This window comes from Strigops habroptila, chromosome 21 (assembly GCF_004027225.2).
Source record: "Strigops habroptila isolate Jane chromosome 21, bStrHab1.2.pri, whole genome shotgun sequence".
Classification (NCBI taxonomy): Eukaryota; Metazoa; Chordata; class Aves; order Psittaciformes; family Psittacidae; genus Strigops; species Strigops habroptila.
In genome coordinates, this window is record NC_044297.2 from 2392281 (window position 1) to 2408096 (window position 15816).

Consider the following 15816-nt stretch of genomic DNA (forward strand, 5'->3'; position numbering starts at 1 on the left):
TCCCTGCTCCGGAGCCGAGCAGCACAATGCGTTTGCCAGCAGGGAAACAAGAGGATAATAACAATCCATCAACATTTGGTACCTTCTGACTCATTACCAAAGGGCCTAAATGGCTGTTGCCATACCCCACACCCACACTGGGTTGCTCTGGAACCCCTCCAGCTGCCAGCACCAGGAAAACAGTGGATCCTTGAGCCCCGCATGGGATTAGAGGCACAGCCCTTTGCTGTTCCATGTGCCACAGAGGTGGCGGATGAATCCATTGAATTAATGAATCATGAATCAATTGCAGTGCAATTAATCAATTAATTCACGAATCAATTGCAGTGCAATCAATTAATTCATGAATCAATTGCAGTGCAATTAATCAATTCATAAACCAATTGCAGTGCAATCAATTCATGAATCAATTACAGTGCAATTAATTAGTTCATGAATCAATTGCAGTGCAATCAATTCATGAATCAGTTGCAGTGCAATTAATTCATTAATTCATGAATCAATTGCAGTGCAATTCATTAATTCATGAATCAATGGCAGTGCAATTAACTAATTAATTCATTAATTCATGAATCAATTGCAGTGCAAATGACACGAACGGGAGTTTCTCTGCTCTGACTGAAACATTTTGCCCCAAAACAGTCCAACTGTTTCACCCTCCCTGCTGAAAACCCCTCGTATCAATGGTGAGCGCAGCAGGAGCGATACGAACGGGCACAACGCGCCGGATAAGGCTCCTATCGCGACCTGTCGCGACAGAACCTCAGGCTCCTGTATCACGTGCACCGCCCCCCCACCGCCCTGCTCATACCCCGCCCCTCCTCTCAGGCCCCGCCCCTCCGGCCCCGCCTGTCTCGCGAGATCTCGCGTGGCGCCGCCCTTCCAGCGATGGCGGCGCGCTAGGCCGGCAGCACCAGCACCATGCACTCGGACGACGTGAGTGCCGCCGGTTGATTCGGTCCGGTCCGCACCGCGCCAGCCAGCCGCGCCGCAGCCAATCAGCGCCCGCCCCGCCGCTGAGTCGGTTGCGTCCGGCTGGGGCGTACATTCCGCCCCCCCTTTCCCGCGCCGGAGCACCACGTGGCGGGGAGACCCCCCCCCCTTACCCCAACCGGGGCGTTTTGTGGGGAGCAGTTACATGGGGGGGGCTGTAAATGGGAAGGGGGCAGCAGCGGGTCACCCCTCCCCGCGGTTCTTGTCCCTCAGTGGGGTGCGGAGACCCCCAACCTTTGTGGGTGCCCCCCCCTTAGAGCCTCACGGGGGTGCTGCAGGAGCCAGGGGGTGGATAAAGGGCCGGGTGAGTGGTGTCGGGGTGTGACACCCGCTGTTTGTCCTCGCAGGTTGTTTGGGACACGCTGGGGAACAGGCAGTTCTGCTCCTACAAGATCACGTGAGTTTTTGAGGGGGACAGGGTAGGTTGAGCCGAGGGGTCCTGCTCTGCCAGGGGTGCTTCAGGGGGAGAGGAGCAGGAGGGACACATTTGGGTGCCTCTCTGGCATAGAATCACAGAATGGTTTGGGTTGGAAAGGACCTTAAAATCATCTAGTTCCAACCCCCTGCCATGGGCAGGGACACCTCACACTAGACCATGTCACCCATGACTCTGTCTTTAACACTGGCAGGGATGGAGCATTTATCGCTTCTTTGGGCAACCTGTTCCCAAAGGTGAGGGTGGTGGGGTGCTCCCACCCTTCCCCTTCATTCTCCCCTCTCATCTTTGCAGGACAAAAACCCAGAACTTCTGCCGCAATGAGTACAACCTGACGGGGCTGTGCAACCGCTCCTCCTGCCCGCTGGCCAACAGCCAGTACGCTACCATCAGGGAGGAGAAAGGTGAGGAGGGCAACACTGTCTGCCCCAGGGCACCCCGGCCTCCAGCACACTTCCCCTCTCCGGTTTGCATAGTGTGTCTCCCAGCATCACATTCCTCTCTTCTCCAGGTCGGTGTTACCTGTACATGAAGACAATTGAGCGGGCGGCTTTTCCTCGTCGGCTCTGGGAGAGGGTGAGTTCATGAGAGCGGGTTGTGCACCCAGAGGCAGCTGAAGGCAGGGAGCGATGGGCAAGATACCTCCCCGCCTTGTTGCCACTCCATAGCCCAACTCTTTCCCTTTCCCCACGCCAGGTCCTGCTCAACAAGAACTATGAGAAAGCACTCGAGGAGATCGATGAGAACCTCATCTACTGGCCACGGTTCATCCGACACAAGTGCAAGCAGCGCTTCACCAAGATCACCCAGTACCTCATCCGCATCCGGAAGCTGACGCTCAAGCGACAGTAAGTGACAGGACTAAGAGTGATCATGGTGTGATTTATCAAGCTGCTGCCTGTCCCCGGAGCCCTGTCTCTCCCCACTGCACTTGGTAGTTCTCTTGAGGCTTTGCCAAGCTCGTACAAGGCCCTGGCCAAGGTGGATTTAACTGCAGCGTAGTCCAAGTATAACTGCACTTAAAACTAGCTGCAGCTACACTTCTAATGATGTAAATGCTGGTTGTTGGCCTTACTAGCACTTGATGTTCCCTGTAGGAGGAAGCTTGTTCCTCTACGCAGGAAGATTGAAAGGCGGGAGAAGAGAAGAGAGGTAACGCCACTTTTTCGTGTCATCTTGTGTCTATCGCTTCTGTTCCACACATCAGACAACTGACACAGCTCCTCTCTGCTCCGTTAGGAGAAAGCCCTGGTTGCTGCTCAGCTGGATAATGCCATTGAGAAGGAATTACTGGAAAGGCTGAAGCAGGATACGGTAAGGATCAGCAGTGACACTGCTCCCACTGCCCGCTGGCCTGCGGGGAGGGACACTGGCCTTGGTGGGGAAGGGAAGCACCACCCATGTGGGAGGGGTAGGGGATGACAGCACGCTGCCCTGCTTGGGTGGCTTTGTAACAGGAGGACTTGCTTCCCCCCAGAACACAGAGCCCCCCATCTTCTGTATAGGAGCACATCCTTCAGAGTTAGGGAAGGGGCTGAACCCCACGCTCACCCCAGTCTGACACAGGCCACGGGCTTTGTATGACCTTCCCATCCTGACTTCCTGCTGTGACTTACAGAAAATCCACATATTCCTTTTCAGTATGGAGACATTTATAACTTCCCCATCCACGCCTTCGACAAAGCTCTGCAGCAACAAGATGCAGAAAGTGAGAGTGAGTCTGATGCAGAGAAGGAAGAAGACGACGACGAGGTAATGCTTTGAGCCACAGCACCACAGCTAATCCTTCCCTGACCTGGTGCAGCACCTCCAGCTCACCAGCATGCCGGGCACTGGAGTGTGAATGTTGGGGTGAGAGGAAGAAATTGGGAGGTGAACTAAGAAAACATGTTTGTGTACAAGTGGTGGCCTTGATGGCTTTTCTGTTGCTAGTCATGACACTGCACTGTGCTCAGCATTGGGGCATTAGCTTCTGACTTTGTTTCTTGCAGGACGTGGATAAAAGAGAGTTTGTGGAAGCAGATGACAGTGACCTCAGTGACTTTGAGGTAAGTGAAGCACCAGCTATAAACTGTCAGGGCTAAGCTGTTTGAAATTAACCTCCACCCTCTTGGTGTCTCTGGTGATGGGATAATCAGATTTGTGGAACATGATGATACAGTCAGACTGTGCCGGATCCACTACAGCCCGGCTCCTCTGGCGAGACAGCTGGGAGCCAGGATTAGAAAATGGAATTGGATACATGAGATAATTGTGCAGAAGGGAGGTTTGGTTACACAGCATGCTTTGATGTCACTCATCTTTCTTTCTCAGGACATGGATAAGTTGGAGACAAGTAGTGAAGAGGAGCAGGAAGTGGAGGAAGAGGTAGAGAAGAAAGCCTCTCGCTCCAAATCTAAAGGGAAAACTCCCCTGAAAGGACCAGCCAGAAGAAAACGTCCCTACATTGAAATAGAGTATGAAAAAGAAACAGAGCCAGCCACCAAAACAAAAGCAGCCTGACTCCAACCTGCACTTTGTACTGACTGACAGGACTCCCCGTTTGTCACCAGAACTCCTTCCAGCTTTTGCCACTCTGTGCAGGACCCTTAATAATTCCTCCTTTTTCCATACTCCAGACTAATACTTTTCTTTAAGAAAAGAAGGGTTTCTGACCCGACCCTGGGCAGTTGCAGCAAGTTTGTGCTTACATGAAGCACAGTTTTAAGAAGGAAGACTTCATCTTGTCTACAAAGGCTCAGCTCGGACTGTGCACCAGGAAGGAACCTGGGCTGGGGGCACCGCTGCTTTGTTCTAAAGCTGGAGAAGCCCATGTGTAACTAGGTGAGCACACAATTGTGCCGCCTTTGGGAGAGCTATGAGGCCAGCAGGAGTGGGATGAGAAAGACAGCAACTTGAAATAAATAAAGAGTTTACTGTCCAAAAAGGGGGTGAGCTTTGATCAGCCACCTCTCACGTGTTCTCTCGCACTTTTCTGATGCATTCCCGCACGCGGTTCTCCTCACAGCTGCTGTACACACCTTCCAGCAGGACCTGCAACGAGAGCAGCATCAGTTCCTAGTGCCTTGGCGCACTCAGGTTGATGGCGTTAGCAACCCTCTCCCAGCTGTCTGTTGAAGGGAGTTACACAAAGCATGTATAGATCAATTCACTTATCAATCAAGCCGAGTGCTAATGTTGAGGTGGGTGGAAATTGATGCTTTCAATACCCTGTTGGGCTGAGGAAGGAGGTGGGCTCTTGCATGGTGCTGCCCCTCGTAAGGGATCAGAGATGAAGCAGTGCTGGGTCCCCAGCTCACCTTCACTTGCCCTTCAGAGCAGCGATCCAGCAGGATGAGGCACTCAGTGGCCCCTTGGAGCAAGGCAGCTTTTACCGGCTCTGGTGTCGAACCCTGGTCAGTGTGCACGTCCCAGAGCATCTTCAGCAGGGCTTTGAGGAGCACGGGGAGCCTGCATGGCATTCTGCAAAGGAAAACAGCAACCCCACCTTATTCCAAATCCCCTCTGCAAACCAGGGGAAAGCACAGCCTTGCTTGGCAGTTCCTGGACACTTCAGCCAGGAGCTGCTCCTTGCCTTTTACATGTGGAGCAGGAATTGCAGGACAAGGAACTGCTTCAGCAGTGAGGCTGAAGAAGCTGCCTCGTTCAATGTGCCCACCAGAGGGAGGACAGACACAGGCCCTGAACACAGAAGTAGCCCTGGGATGGAGTATCAAGAATGCCTGTCATTGGGCAGCCCAATTCACAGCACAGGGCTTACTCTGCAGTTCTGCCACGCAGAGAACACAGATTTTGTTTTCAGCCAAGTTGATGCTTCTAGAACAGGCAGAAGGCAGATCAAAAAGAGGACCCAGCTTAATTTTTCAGCCGGGTAATGCCAGTGATTCCTCCCTGCGACAGATTCTCCCTTCAGATTTCAGGGCCTTTTCCTCAAGCAACAGAAACTTTGGCTCTGGAAGGGTGACAGCATTCAGGATGTACTTTCTGTAAGTGTCTTTCACCCCCAGACAGGTACCTGGGCCAAGCGTGCTCTATGGTGCACTGCAGTGTCTCCAGTATTCCCAGTCGGGCTTCTTCCTCAGGGCCGTCAGAGACTTCCAGATACCCCAAGATAACTCGCTCCAGCCTCTTCAGGTGCCGTGCTATCAGGATACCAAGGCTGCCAACACGAAGAAACACACACTGAGAAGGGAGATAAATACCAAGGGCAAAGCAGGTCCCTGCAGGGCTGTGGTGGCTGCTCTCACCTCTGCACAAAGGCAGGCAGGGCCCTGGCGTACACTTGCCGCAGCGCGAGGCGATGCTCTGCCTCCATGTGGGTCAGAACCAGCTGCAGCACCTCATCGCAGTGAGTGGTTGGTCTGACCTGCTTCTGCTGCCGCTGGGCTCTCTCCAGGACTGGCAGCAAGTCCAGCAGGCACAGCAGCACTGCCTAATCCAGTGAGAGACAGTAAATCTGGGCAATCCTGCTGATGTCCCCTCCAAAACACCAGGAACCCCCAACGCCACTGAGCACCCAGTGCTGCAGTTCACCCAGCAGACACAGCTGCTTCTACTACCCATTACCAGCCTTATTCAGCAAGGCTGCCACTTGGAAGTGGGCAGGAGGCAAGAGGTCTTCCCTCTACTTTGATATTTTCCTGAAAGCTACTGAATTACTTTGTCTCTTGGCCACAGGCATCAGCTATTAACAGCCTGACTGTGAGGAAACAGGTTCTGCCTCCTCATGCCTTAAGCTGGCTGACCCTCATGGGACTGATACTACTACAAGGCAGATTACAATGAAGTTCTGCTGCCCTACCTGGATGAGAGGGGCCTCTCGTGAGTAGAGGTGGTTGTAAAGGGCATGGTACACAACCTGAGCTCTGTTGTACTGGCATAGATCAGCAGCTGGCTGCAACAACAGAGAGCAAAACATTACTCCTATGCATCACATTCAGCACCCAGTTAACCCAGTAAAAGAACAGCCTTCCCAAAGCCTTGCACATACCGTGTCTTAGGAACACTGCTGATAAGAAAGTGGGAGTAGGTGCTGCAATAAATGCAGGTTAAACCCTGCCATGCACAGGGGGAACCACTTTCTTTTACCTCCGCAGCTGCTGTTTTGCAGTTCCACTGGCATTACTTTAATACCCTGCCCTGCAAACTGTTGCCAGGCTGATATGTGAATCAGCCAAGTTCAAAAGGTGGCAAAGCAATCCTCTGCTTAGTGTTAACAGATGTAAGAACTGATATTTAAACACACAGGGACAGTATGGAAGATAGATCAGAGCCAGGAATAGAAGCTGGGAATCCTAACAGGCGTCCAACCCACCCTTCCTTCAACCAGCACCCAGAAAGGGATGCGATTCCTCAGCCCCCATTACCACGTTGAGAATGATGTGATGCAGGCAGCGCACACCCAGGATCTTATTGTCCTCCTGGTAGTCATCTGAGATGAGCAGTGATGGTGGGAGGACCCGCTCCAGGTAACGGCTGAGCCAGGGCCGGGTGACATGAGGCAGCGTCCAGGAGAACACGTGCTTTGTGGCAGGGTTCCGCTTCCAAGTGTCTCTGGGAACACAAACTTCAGCTCAGCAAATGCTGCAGTTAATGAATGCTCGTTTCTTACACATTTAGGCCTCTCGGCTGACAGTAAAGTCTGATTTCACACACCCCCTCCCCTTCAATCACTAGGTATTTGTAAAGCTTTAGCCCCATATTCTTCATCCAGTGTCTTTTAATACCCCAGCCCTCAGAGATTCCCAAAAGCTTCCAGTATTTCCTACAAAGAGACCAGCCAAACACACCATCCTCCCCATCACAGCCCTCCCCTTCCTACTCACTTGGTTAGCTCCTGTTTCAGGAGCCCCATCACCGCTGCAAACCTCCCTTCCTCATCTTCATTCTTCCCCCGAAGGAATTCAGCCACAGACCCGCAGCCTGCGGCCTGAACCAGCGACTCCAGCACCTCCTGTGCCACTGACCGAGACCTCACGTTTGTCCAGGACCTCTCCACAATATGTGTTGCAGCAAAGATGTAGATAGGACCCGTCACACGGCACAGGATAGGACCCACCACGGGGACACCCAGAGATTCCTGCGTCTTGGCAGCTTCCAGCTTCACAAGGAGATGTAGAAACACTGCTCCGACATCCGCTGCTCTCTCAGCTGCACCAGCGTATTCACTGTCCTTACACGGCAGATCCGCAGCGTCCTGCTCCTGCTTTGGGGGCGCCGCGTACCCGCTCAGCGCCACCACCAACCCACCCAGCGTGGCGGGGCTCAGGCCCCCGAACAGCCAGCGGCAGTCCGCAGCCTCGATCAGCGCACACAGGTCTCGGACCGCGCCGGCTTTGGGGGCACCGCCGGAGAGGAGCTGCCCGAGCTGCAGCAGGACTTGCTCGGCCGCTGGGAGAGCGGCGGGCGGCTGCGGCCCGGCCCCCCTCAGGGCTTGCACTAGGCCGCTGAGCTCCATAGCCCGACCTGCACCTCAAAGCCGCTTCCCGCACCTCAGAGCCGCTTCCTGCGCTCCAGGGTGAGCTTTTAAACGCCCCTTTAACCCCCGTTAAAGCACCGAGACCGCCGGAGCCCGCCCGGAGAGCCGGGTCCAGCCACCACAGCGGACTCCCCTCAGAGCACGGCTGTCGCAAAATCCCACCAGTGCCGTAAAGGTGGTGCCGATGGGGGCGTGGCCATGGGTGAATAAATTAGCATGGATAATTAATCACGGATAAGCGGGGAAAATGGGGTCTTGCAGGGTGAAAGGAGGATGACGAGGGCGAAAATAGTGGGTGCGAAGGGGTCTACACCGATGGGTGGGAGAAATACCTTTGGGACTCTTCTCTCGCCCTGAGCTAGGGGTGAGAGGCGGGGCAGTAGGGAGGGGAGCGGAGGCCATTTTTTTCGATCCTTCCGGTTCATAGCGTATGATGAAAGGGAGTGGCACGCGGCTGCGTGACGTGTGCGCCCTGGCGTTACGACGTGGCACAGTTCCCTTCTGAGCGCCGGCAGGGTCCGTGGCGACGCTGGTGGCGTCACTGCGGTTGTTTTGAGGGTGGAAAATTAATAACATGGAAGCGCCTTTGAGTCGTTTTAAGTGGATTTCCCCAATTTACTCTCCCCCCCCCAACCCCCACAGCGTTGTCGTGTCTTTTCGCTCACTCATGAGCTGAGAAATCACCCATTTAATCGCTTTTCACACCAAAATGTGCCCCCCCCCCCCACCAATGGGGACCCCGGCGGGATCAGGTACAAAAATACTCTGTGCAGCAAAGGTGGGGGGGCCCATACAAACCCACCCCCCCCCCCAAAAACCAAACCAGTGTCCTGCGGGTTACAATTCCCAGCTCCCAAATCCCGAATCCTTCGGGAAATGAAGCGTCCGAGGCTGGGCCGGGTGATGCAGCCCCTCCAGGAGCCGCGGTCCCGCGAGGGCTCCAGCAGGGATACGGCTGGCAAAGAGCGGAGCTGCTCACACCAGCTCGTCCAGGAGGGTGCCGATGCCGGCGCGGGGCTGTGCGGGACCCGCCATGGGCTTGTTGCACATGGGGCAGACGCAGCGGACCTCCAGCCACTTCACCAGGCACCTGCAGGGCAGGAACATACAGGAGGATGGAATTCCAGCGCCAGGGAAAACCCCGCATCCCTGCATCCCTGTACTCACCTCCTGTGGAAGGCGTGCTGGCACGGCAGCACCCCCAGCTCCTCCTTCACCTTAAAATCTTCCAGGCAGACGGCACAGGTCTGCTGTGGGAGGTGAGACAAGGGTGAGGGTGGGTGCGAACACATGGCCCTGCTCCTACCAGTAATGCTGTGACTGGGGAAATCCCGCTGCTGCAGTGCCTCTTCCCGGGTATTTCCAGCTGGGAGTTCAGCCCAGCTCCCAAAATGCCCCCAGGGAGGGGATTTCCCTCCAAATTCCCAGCTCAGCACGGTCAGACCCAGCCATCCTCATCTCACTCTGCTTGTGAGCTGCCTTTGTGCCCAGGGAGCAGATGGGATGTGCCCCAGAGCATCATCTCCGTTACTCCCAACTCCATCCCAACCCAGAGGCGGAACCACTCACCCCGTGCACGTTCAGCCTCCGGGCATCACCTTTCAAAACCACCTGAGGAAGAAAAGGAGGCAGAGGGCTTAATATCCAAAGGGATTTTGCTGGATGAAGCCAGGCAGGTCAAGCCCAGGAACAGCATGTTCCATCACAACGCACCCAGCTGGGATGAGCAGCATTAGTCCCTGCTGCATCCCCACCCGCCTTGCACCCACCACCCATCCAGCCCCAAATCACTGCAGGTATATGCAGTATACACATATTCTGTATAGAAACAACCATCCACTTTACCTCTTTGTACCCAAACCGCTCACTCTGTGCCTGGTGCCGCAGTTTGCTGCAGAGGGGGAGAAAAACATGCTGTGAGTTTTACAGCATCCCCAAGGGTCACGTCAGAAAACCCACAATTGGGTTTAACCTACGACAACAGCGCAGCCAAAACCACACAGGAGGCACCCGAAATCAGGGAAACGCACCCTTCCCAACCAGGATTTGGGGATAAGCAGCTCTGAGGCTGTGTGTGTGCCATCGGAGCAGCTCATGGTTGTGTTCCGGCAGCACCATGGGGGCCTGTGCCACCTCCAGAGCCGGCAGGAATTGGCAGTGGGGAGCGATAAGAGCCGGCAGCCCCGATTGTTTGCCTTAGGAAGTCGTTCGTGGTGCAGGAAGTGCTGTATTTCCAGCACTGTATTTCCAGCTCCCAGCCCCACTGTGACCTTGGCCAGAGGAAAATCACCCTGCAGAGAAGCAGAGCAAGACACAGGCAGGAGACCACTTGCAGTGGAGCTTCTCTTCCAACTGAGGCACCAAGACGTGCTTCCATGACCCCTAAAAGTGGCTGAGAGATGCACAGGACATCAGCAGAGCCCGAGCATCCCACAGGGAAGGTCTGAGCCACCCGAGCCCTGCAGAAACACCAGCTGCTGCCTCAGCTCTGGGTTTAAAAATAGCCCTCCCTGTAATGTACAGACATATCCTCTCTTGTGCAGCCCTGCTCCTTCCCTGCCTGACACAATGCATCCCTCCGTGTGCTCCCCTGGAAAACAAGAGCCCCTTCCTGCGTTTCCTGCCCTGCTCCGGCCACAGGGAACACCAGGGACCACGAGCACGGTCCCGCTCCTCAGGGCACATCCTTATGGTGAGTGGCTCCATGTTATGGAGAGGATATGGGAAAGGGCTGGAGGTACCCCAGGGATGCAGCCCCACTGCTGCAGCACCCGGCTCACCTGATGAAGTAGCAGCAGAAGATGAGGCTGAGCACGAAGACAAAGATGCCGGTGCCAAAAATGACCATGTAGATGTTCAGTGGGAGGTCCTGGAATGTGATGGGAGGCATTGTGCAGGGTTTACTGGTAGGAATCAGCGCCAGACTGCGGGAGCACCCTTTGGGGGGAAGAGAGGAGTCAGAGTTTAGGATGGAAGAAGGGGAAGAAGAAGCGAAGAGAAGCTGCTGTGAGAACAGAGAGAGCCTGGGCTGCTCCATCCCCTCTGGAGCTTGCAAAGTGGGCAGAAACCAACACCAACACATCGTTTTGTGGGCTGTGAGTTGATGTCCCTTAGCCCCTCAGAGCGGCTCAGCGTGGCACAGGCAGCAGACACCGCTGCACTTCTGCTGCCACAGAGCCCTTCTCCAGCAGCACTGACCCAGGCCCCCAGGAGAAAAGGAGGTCCCGGGGTTCACTCTCCACAGAAATACATGGAGCCTGGAATGTGGGGATGCGGAGGAGGGCGTCACACAGAGCAATGACAATGTGGCCACCCCAGAGGGGAAAGGCACAGGGATACCAGAGCCCTGACACTGCCGGGAGCTGGTGCAAAGTCAGTCTTTTTATGTCCCAAAATCACGCTGACCCCACAAGAGCCGCAGCTTTGATTTCCCATCAGATCTCACTCAGACGGGACTTTAAAGGAGAGCAGCCCCCAGCCCCATCTGTGCTCCATGGAGCATCTCCCCCTGCCCCTTCTGCTCGGCGCCATCTCATCAAACAGCTCCTCCAGGAACACTTGTGGCTTTAATTACAGCCCACTAAGCCCTCCGCCTGCTTCCCATGAGGATGGAATTTGCTCTCCGCCATGGAGACAGGAAGAGAGCAGGCGGCAGAAACCTCTGCACAAGCAGCGAGATCCCAGGCTTGGTCTGTCTGGTTTCCTCCCTGCAGCATGGGCTCCACTGCCTGGGACATCTGGATAGCAAGGGGAGCCCGAGCAGGACAGACAAGCAGCAGCCCTGGGGTGAAATCCTGCCCCGGGACACTTCATCCCAGCTATTCCCAGGTGTCTACTTTGAATTGACTTGCTCCATTGATGCAATGGCCAAAGGCTCCGGGAGACAATTCATCTACAGGGCAAGAAAGGAAGGATTTGTTTGTCAAGTCCTTCTGCTCCTGAGACCTCCCCCAGGTGCAGGAAAAGGCAATAGGAAAAGTGGTGGGGTTTTTTCATTTCCTTGCTGGAAATGATGGAGAAATGCTCCAAAAAAAGAAGTGGATCAGCTCTGACAGAAGCACTGAGCAACTAAATAAGGTAATGCTGGTGGTGGGACACAGGCCGCACAGCAGCTGTGGATGGATAGAGGAAGCCTCATGAGAAGCTGGCTGAATGGAGAGCAGTGGGAGAATCGGCACCGCAGAGAGCAGGGAAAGGCTGGGATGTGCATGCCAGAGGTTTTCCAGGAGAAGTACTCAGTGGGCTGGGAATCAGAATCCCAGACCGGTTTGGGTTGAAGGGACCTTAAAGCTCATCCAGTTCCAACCCCCTGCCACAGGCAGGGACACCTTCCACTAGAGCAGGTTGCTCCAAGCCCCTGTGTCCAACCTGGCCTTGAACACTGCCAGGGATGGGGCAGCCACAGCTTCTCTGGGCACCCTGTGCCAGCGCCTCAGCACCCTCACAGGGAACAACTTCTGCCTCAGAGCTCATCTCAATCTCCCCTCTGGCAGGTTAAAGCCATTCCCCTTGTCCTGTCCCTCCATCCCTTGTCCAAAGCCCCTCTCCAGGTTTCCTGGAGCCCCTTTAGGCACTGGAGCTGCTCTAAGGTCTCCCCTTAAGGAGCCTTCTCTTCTCCAGGCTGAAGCAGCCCAGCTCTCTCAGCCTGGCTCCATAGGCTCCAGCCCTTGGAGCATCAGGAGAGCCCTGTGGGAGCCAAACCCTGTCAATCCCACGCTAACCCTCCCCAGCGCATCCCTCTGTGCTCTGTGCTCATCTTAAGGGGCTCAAAACCCAGCATCCAAACTCCTGAACATCACACCCAGACTTCACTCCTCAGCACAGGCTCATTCCCCATCCCATGGGGCAGAAAATTCCCAACCCCCCAAGCCGCTTACTGAGCCCTGCTCTGGGTTGGATGCCCGAAGTCCCCATGGGTGCCATGGGCTGTGTGTAAAAGCCACAAGGGTGCTGAGAGAGCAGAAAAAGCAAGGTGGAACACAAGATGCTGTAACTCGCAGCCTGGTGCCGAAGGAAGCAGAGAGGAGCCGGTCTAACACGTCCCTGCCAGCCGCAACACAGCTGGCAAGGCTAAGTTTAGACTCACCAGCTTAGCAAGGGTCATTCCTGTTCAGCAGAACTCATGAGCTCCAGGCTGCGGTGCCGAAGAATTCCATGGAAATGCCCTGTCCTGGTGGAGGAGCAGCCATCGGCTCAGCCAAGATGGGAAGGACAAGCCCTGGAGCAGCGGGTCCCAGCGAGGCAATGCAGCCTCCCCAAAAAGCCAGGTCCTCCCAGCTCCTTCCCCTCCTGCTCCTCCCCACGAGGGCTCCCCGACATGGCGGGTGCCTCAGCTGAGCCATGGTTTCCATTAGCACAAAGCCCTTCCCCTGACAGAGGCGTTGGTATTTTTAGTTCAAGGGGAATGGATCCAATCTGGCTTTAACCAACACGAAATGAAGACCTGATGGGCGCCAGAGCCAAACTGAATCAACCCATTTCACAAGCTTAACTCTACTGGCTTTTTACCTGACACCAGAAGGCAGCGTGCTGGAGCAATTATTTAGTAGGAAAATGAGACAAGAGGGATCATGAGACGTCTGTAAAAGCACCTACAGACACGTGCTGACTTTGTGGACTCTTCTCACTACAAGAAGAAGGTTCATTTTGCCAGCACCGTGTTCTTCATGCAAACTGCAAACCCTCCCCTTCATAAGCAGGAGCAGCAAAGATGCAGTTGGACCTGTTGGGGCTGTTGGTTGCACCTCTCCTCCTCCAACCCACACAGTCAGATTGAAGTGCTGAGCTGCCCTAAACAGTCTGCTGCAAACTGTGGTGAGGACACACAGTGCTGCTGGTTGAGCTGGTTCATGGAGGGAACCCCAGCCCTGCTCCCCAAACCCTTGACCATCACAACCCCATGAATGGCACCCTCATGCTCCAGTGATGCCCCATGGTTTGGTCCTCTGGACACAGCAGTTCTCAGCGTTTCAAGTGAGGACAGACAAGTTTTGACCCAAAGTGCGCAGGCACAGAGTTTTTTGCTGAGCAGAGGTTCTCCCTCACCCCGATCCTTGTTCAATAAAACAAATGGAAAACTCAGCAGGTCATTAAATCAAACCATTCTTTCTCCTCCCACACAAAAGCTGTGGGCTTTGCATCAGAAAAATTGAGCTCAGCTTCCATATTGTTTTTGCTGTGATTACAGAATCTCTGCATCCCAGCCTGGTTTGGGTTGGAAAGGACCTTAAAGCTCCTCCAGTTCCAACCCGCTGCCATGGGCAGGGACACCTTCCACTAGAGCAGGTTGCTCCAAGCCCCTGTGTCCAACCTGGCCTTGAACACTGCCAGGGATGGGGCAGCCACAGCTTCTCTGGGCACCCTGTGCCAGCGCCTCAGCACCCTCACAGGGAAGAGCTTCTGCCTCAGAGCTCATCTCAATCTCCCCTCTGGCAGGTTAAAGCCATTCCCCTTGGCCTGTCCCTACAGGCCCTTGTCCAAAGCCCCTCTCCAGGTTTCCTGTAGCCCCTTTAGGCACTGGGAGACGCTGCAATGGGCTTCCTGCAAAGGTTGCCCCTAAGCCAAGCTGATCTCCATGGGGAATAACCAGCTCCCCCCCAGATAAAGTCATCTGGCTCATGCCTGGTGATGCCAAAGTCCCCCAAACTGCAGCTCGGCAACAGGAGAACTCATGATGCAGAAGAGGAGCTGACATGCCAAGGCCACATGGCACATCCTGTCTGTTAAGATACTCTGAATACACCTATTTAGGTGGAAAATGGGATTTCTTCCCTGGGTTTCAGGCTTATTCCCACCAGTTCTGCAGAGCCCCAGACACTGTTTTGCTGGACTCTGCTGACCTCGGTATTTGTGAGCTCGGGGCTGAAAGCCAAGATGTACAAGTCAGATGCCCATGGTCAGGCTCCCAAACCCACATCCCAGCCTCTGAACAAGAGTGGGTTCTGTTCTAGGTGTTTCCCAAAGCCCCTGCCTTGGGAAGCCAGCGAGGGTTGTTGCTGCTCAGAGCCTCTACAAGACAAGTCTCTCTTATTTAGGATGTTCCTTTAACACAACCAAGTTGCATCTTCAGCTGGAGAGCGTTTACTCACACCCTGCTCAATGGAAACCACCCCATTTGCCACATGTCCAAGGCAGGGAGTTGCAACCAGATGATCTTTAAGGTCCCTTCCAACCCAAACCATTCTGTTATTCTATGTCCAGACCTCATTGCCTGTGGGACTGGTGGCTTCTCATCCCCCAAGCTGCACAAGAACACACAAGGTATGTGTTACAGGAGAGGAAGCCACTACTTGCATTATATTTAGCTTCAAAGGCTGTAACCCTTTCACAAATTAAAATCACCCAGCCTTTGTTGCTCGGGCAGGGCTTTGATGCTGGAATTCCCAGCGCAGCTTCTCCACTACTTAGTCATAAAAATAAACCACTTCTCCTTCCAACCAAACCCGCCTCACATGTGCAAACTCAGTTCCACGTTCCTGAGAATTCCTTACAGCCAACACCAGAGCCAGGAGCCGGGGCCTCGCCTGGGGTCCGTTAAAACAAGTTTATTCCCCATCCGCGGACACATGGAAGAGGTTTTGTTGGGGCGGTTTTTGTTCGTTGCAGCATGGCAAATTCATTTAGGAATTGGCCTTATTCCTGGGAACGGGGCAGGAGCTGCTGCTCTGGAAGCAGAACTGCTCCCTGGTGTGTTCCTGCATGGAAGTGGAGCTCCGGGGAAGGGCAGGGAGGGAGGAAAAGGGGGGATATTCCCGGTGTCCCCCCATCGCCCCGCAGCAGGAGGGCGGGGAGCGGGACCCCATCGTACCCCAAACCCCCCCCTCCGCGGCCCCGCTCTCACCGTTGCAGCCGGGAGCCGCTCCGCCGTGCGCGGCGCCGGGCCATGGCCATGGCCGGGAACGGGAATGGG

At 54.8% G+C, this 15816-nt stretch overlaps 3 protein-coding genes and 1 non-coding gene across 4 annotated transcripts; 2 read left to right on the forward strand and 2 right to left on the reverse strand.

Moving 5' to 3' along the window:
- Positions 1 to 868: 868 nt before the first annotated feature.
- On the forward strand, positions 869 to 4355 carry MAK16 (MAK16 homolog). Its single transcript, XM_030509834.1, has 10 exons — positions 869 to 936; positions 1341 to 1390; positions 1724 to 1833; positions 1941 to 2005; positions 2126 to 2277; positions 2527 to 2581; positions 2669 to 2743; positions 3071 to 3181; positions 3421 to 3477; positions 3743 to 4355. The coding sequence occupies exons 1-10, from the start codon at positions 922 to 924 to the stop codon at positions 3929 to 3931; spliced, it is 879 nt and encodes a 292-aa protein (XP_030365694.1). The 5' UTR covers positions 869 to 921; the 3' UTR covers positions 3932 to 4355.
- On the reverse strand, positions 4324 to 8130 carry TTI2 (TELO2 interacting protein 2). Its single transcript, XM_030509833.1, has 7 exons — positions 7255 to 8130; positions 6796 to 6982; positions 6231 to 6323; positions 5677 to 5861; positions 5445 to 5588; positions 4729 to 4891; positions 4324 to 4462 (listed from the first exon to the last, which is right to left on the reverse strand). The coding sequence occupies exons 1-7, from the start codon at positions 7884 to 7886 to the stop codon at positions 4382 to 4384; spliced, it is 1485 nt and encodes a 494-aa protein (XP_030365693.1). The 5' UTR covers positions 7887 to 8130; the 3' UTR covers positions 4324 to 4381.
- A 39-nt stretch (positions 8131 to 8169) lies between these two features.
- RNF122 (ring finger protein 122) lies at positions 8170 to 15816 on the reverse strand. The gene is made up of 6 exons (XM_030509838.1): positions 15748 to 15816; positions 10688 to 10844; positions 9753 to 9798; positions 9477 to 9518; positions 9075 to 9157; positions 8170 to 8997 (listed from the first exon to the last, which is right to left on the reverse strand). The coding sequence occupies exons 2-6, from the start codon at positions 10795 to 10797 to the stop codon at positions 8883 to 8885; spliced, it is 396 nt and encodes a 131-aa protein (XP_030365698.1). The 5' UTR covers positions 10798 to 10844; positions 15748 to 15816; the 3' UTR covers positions 8170 to 8882.
- LOC115618583 lies at positions 8318 to 8414 on the forward strand. Its single transcript, XR_003994834.1, has one exon. It is a non-coding gene; the product is annotated as a small nucleolar RNA U13 (small nucleolar RNA).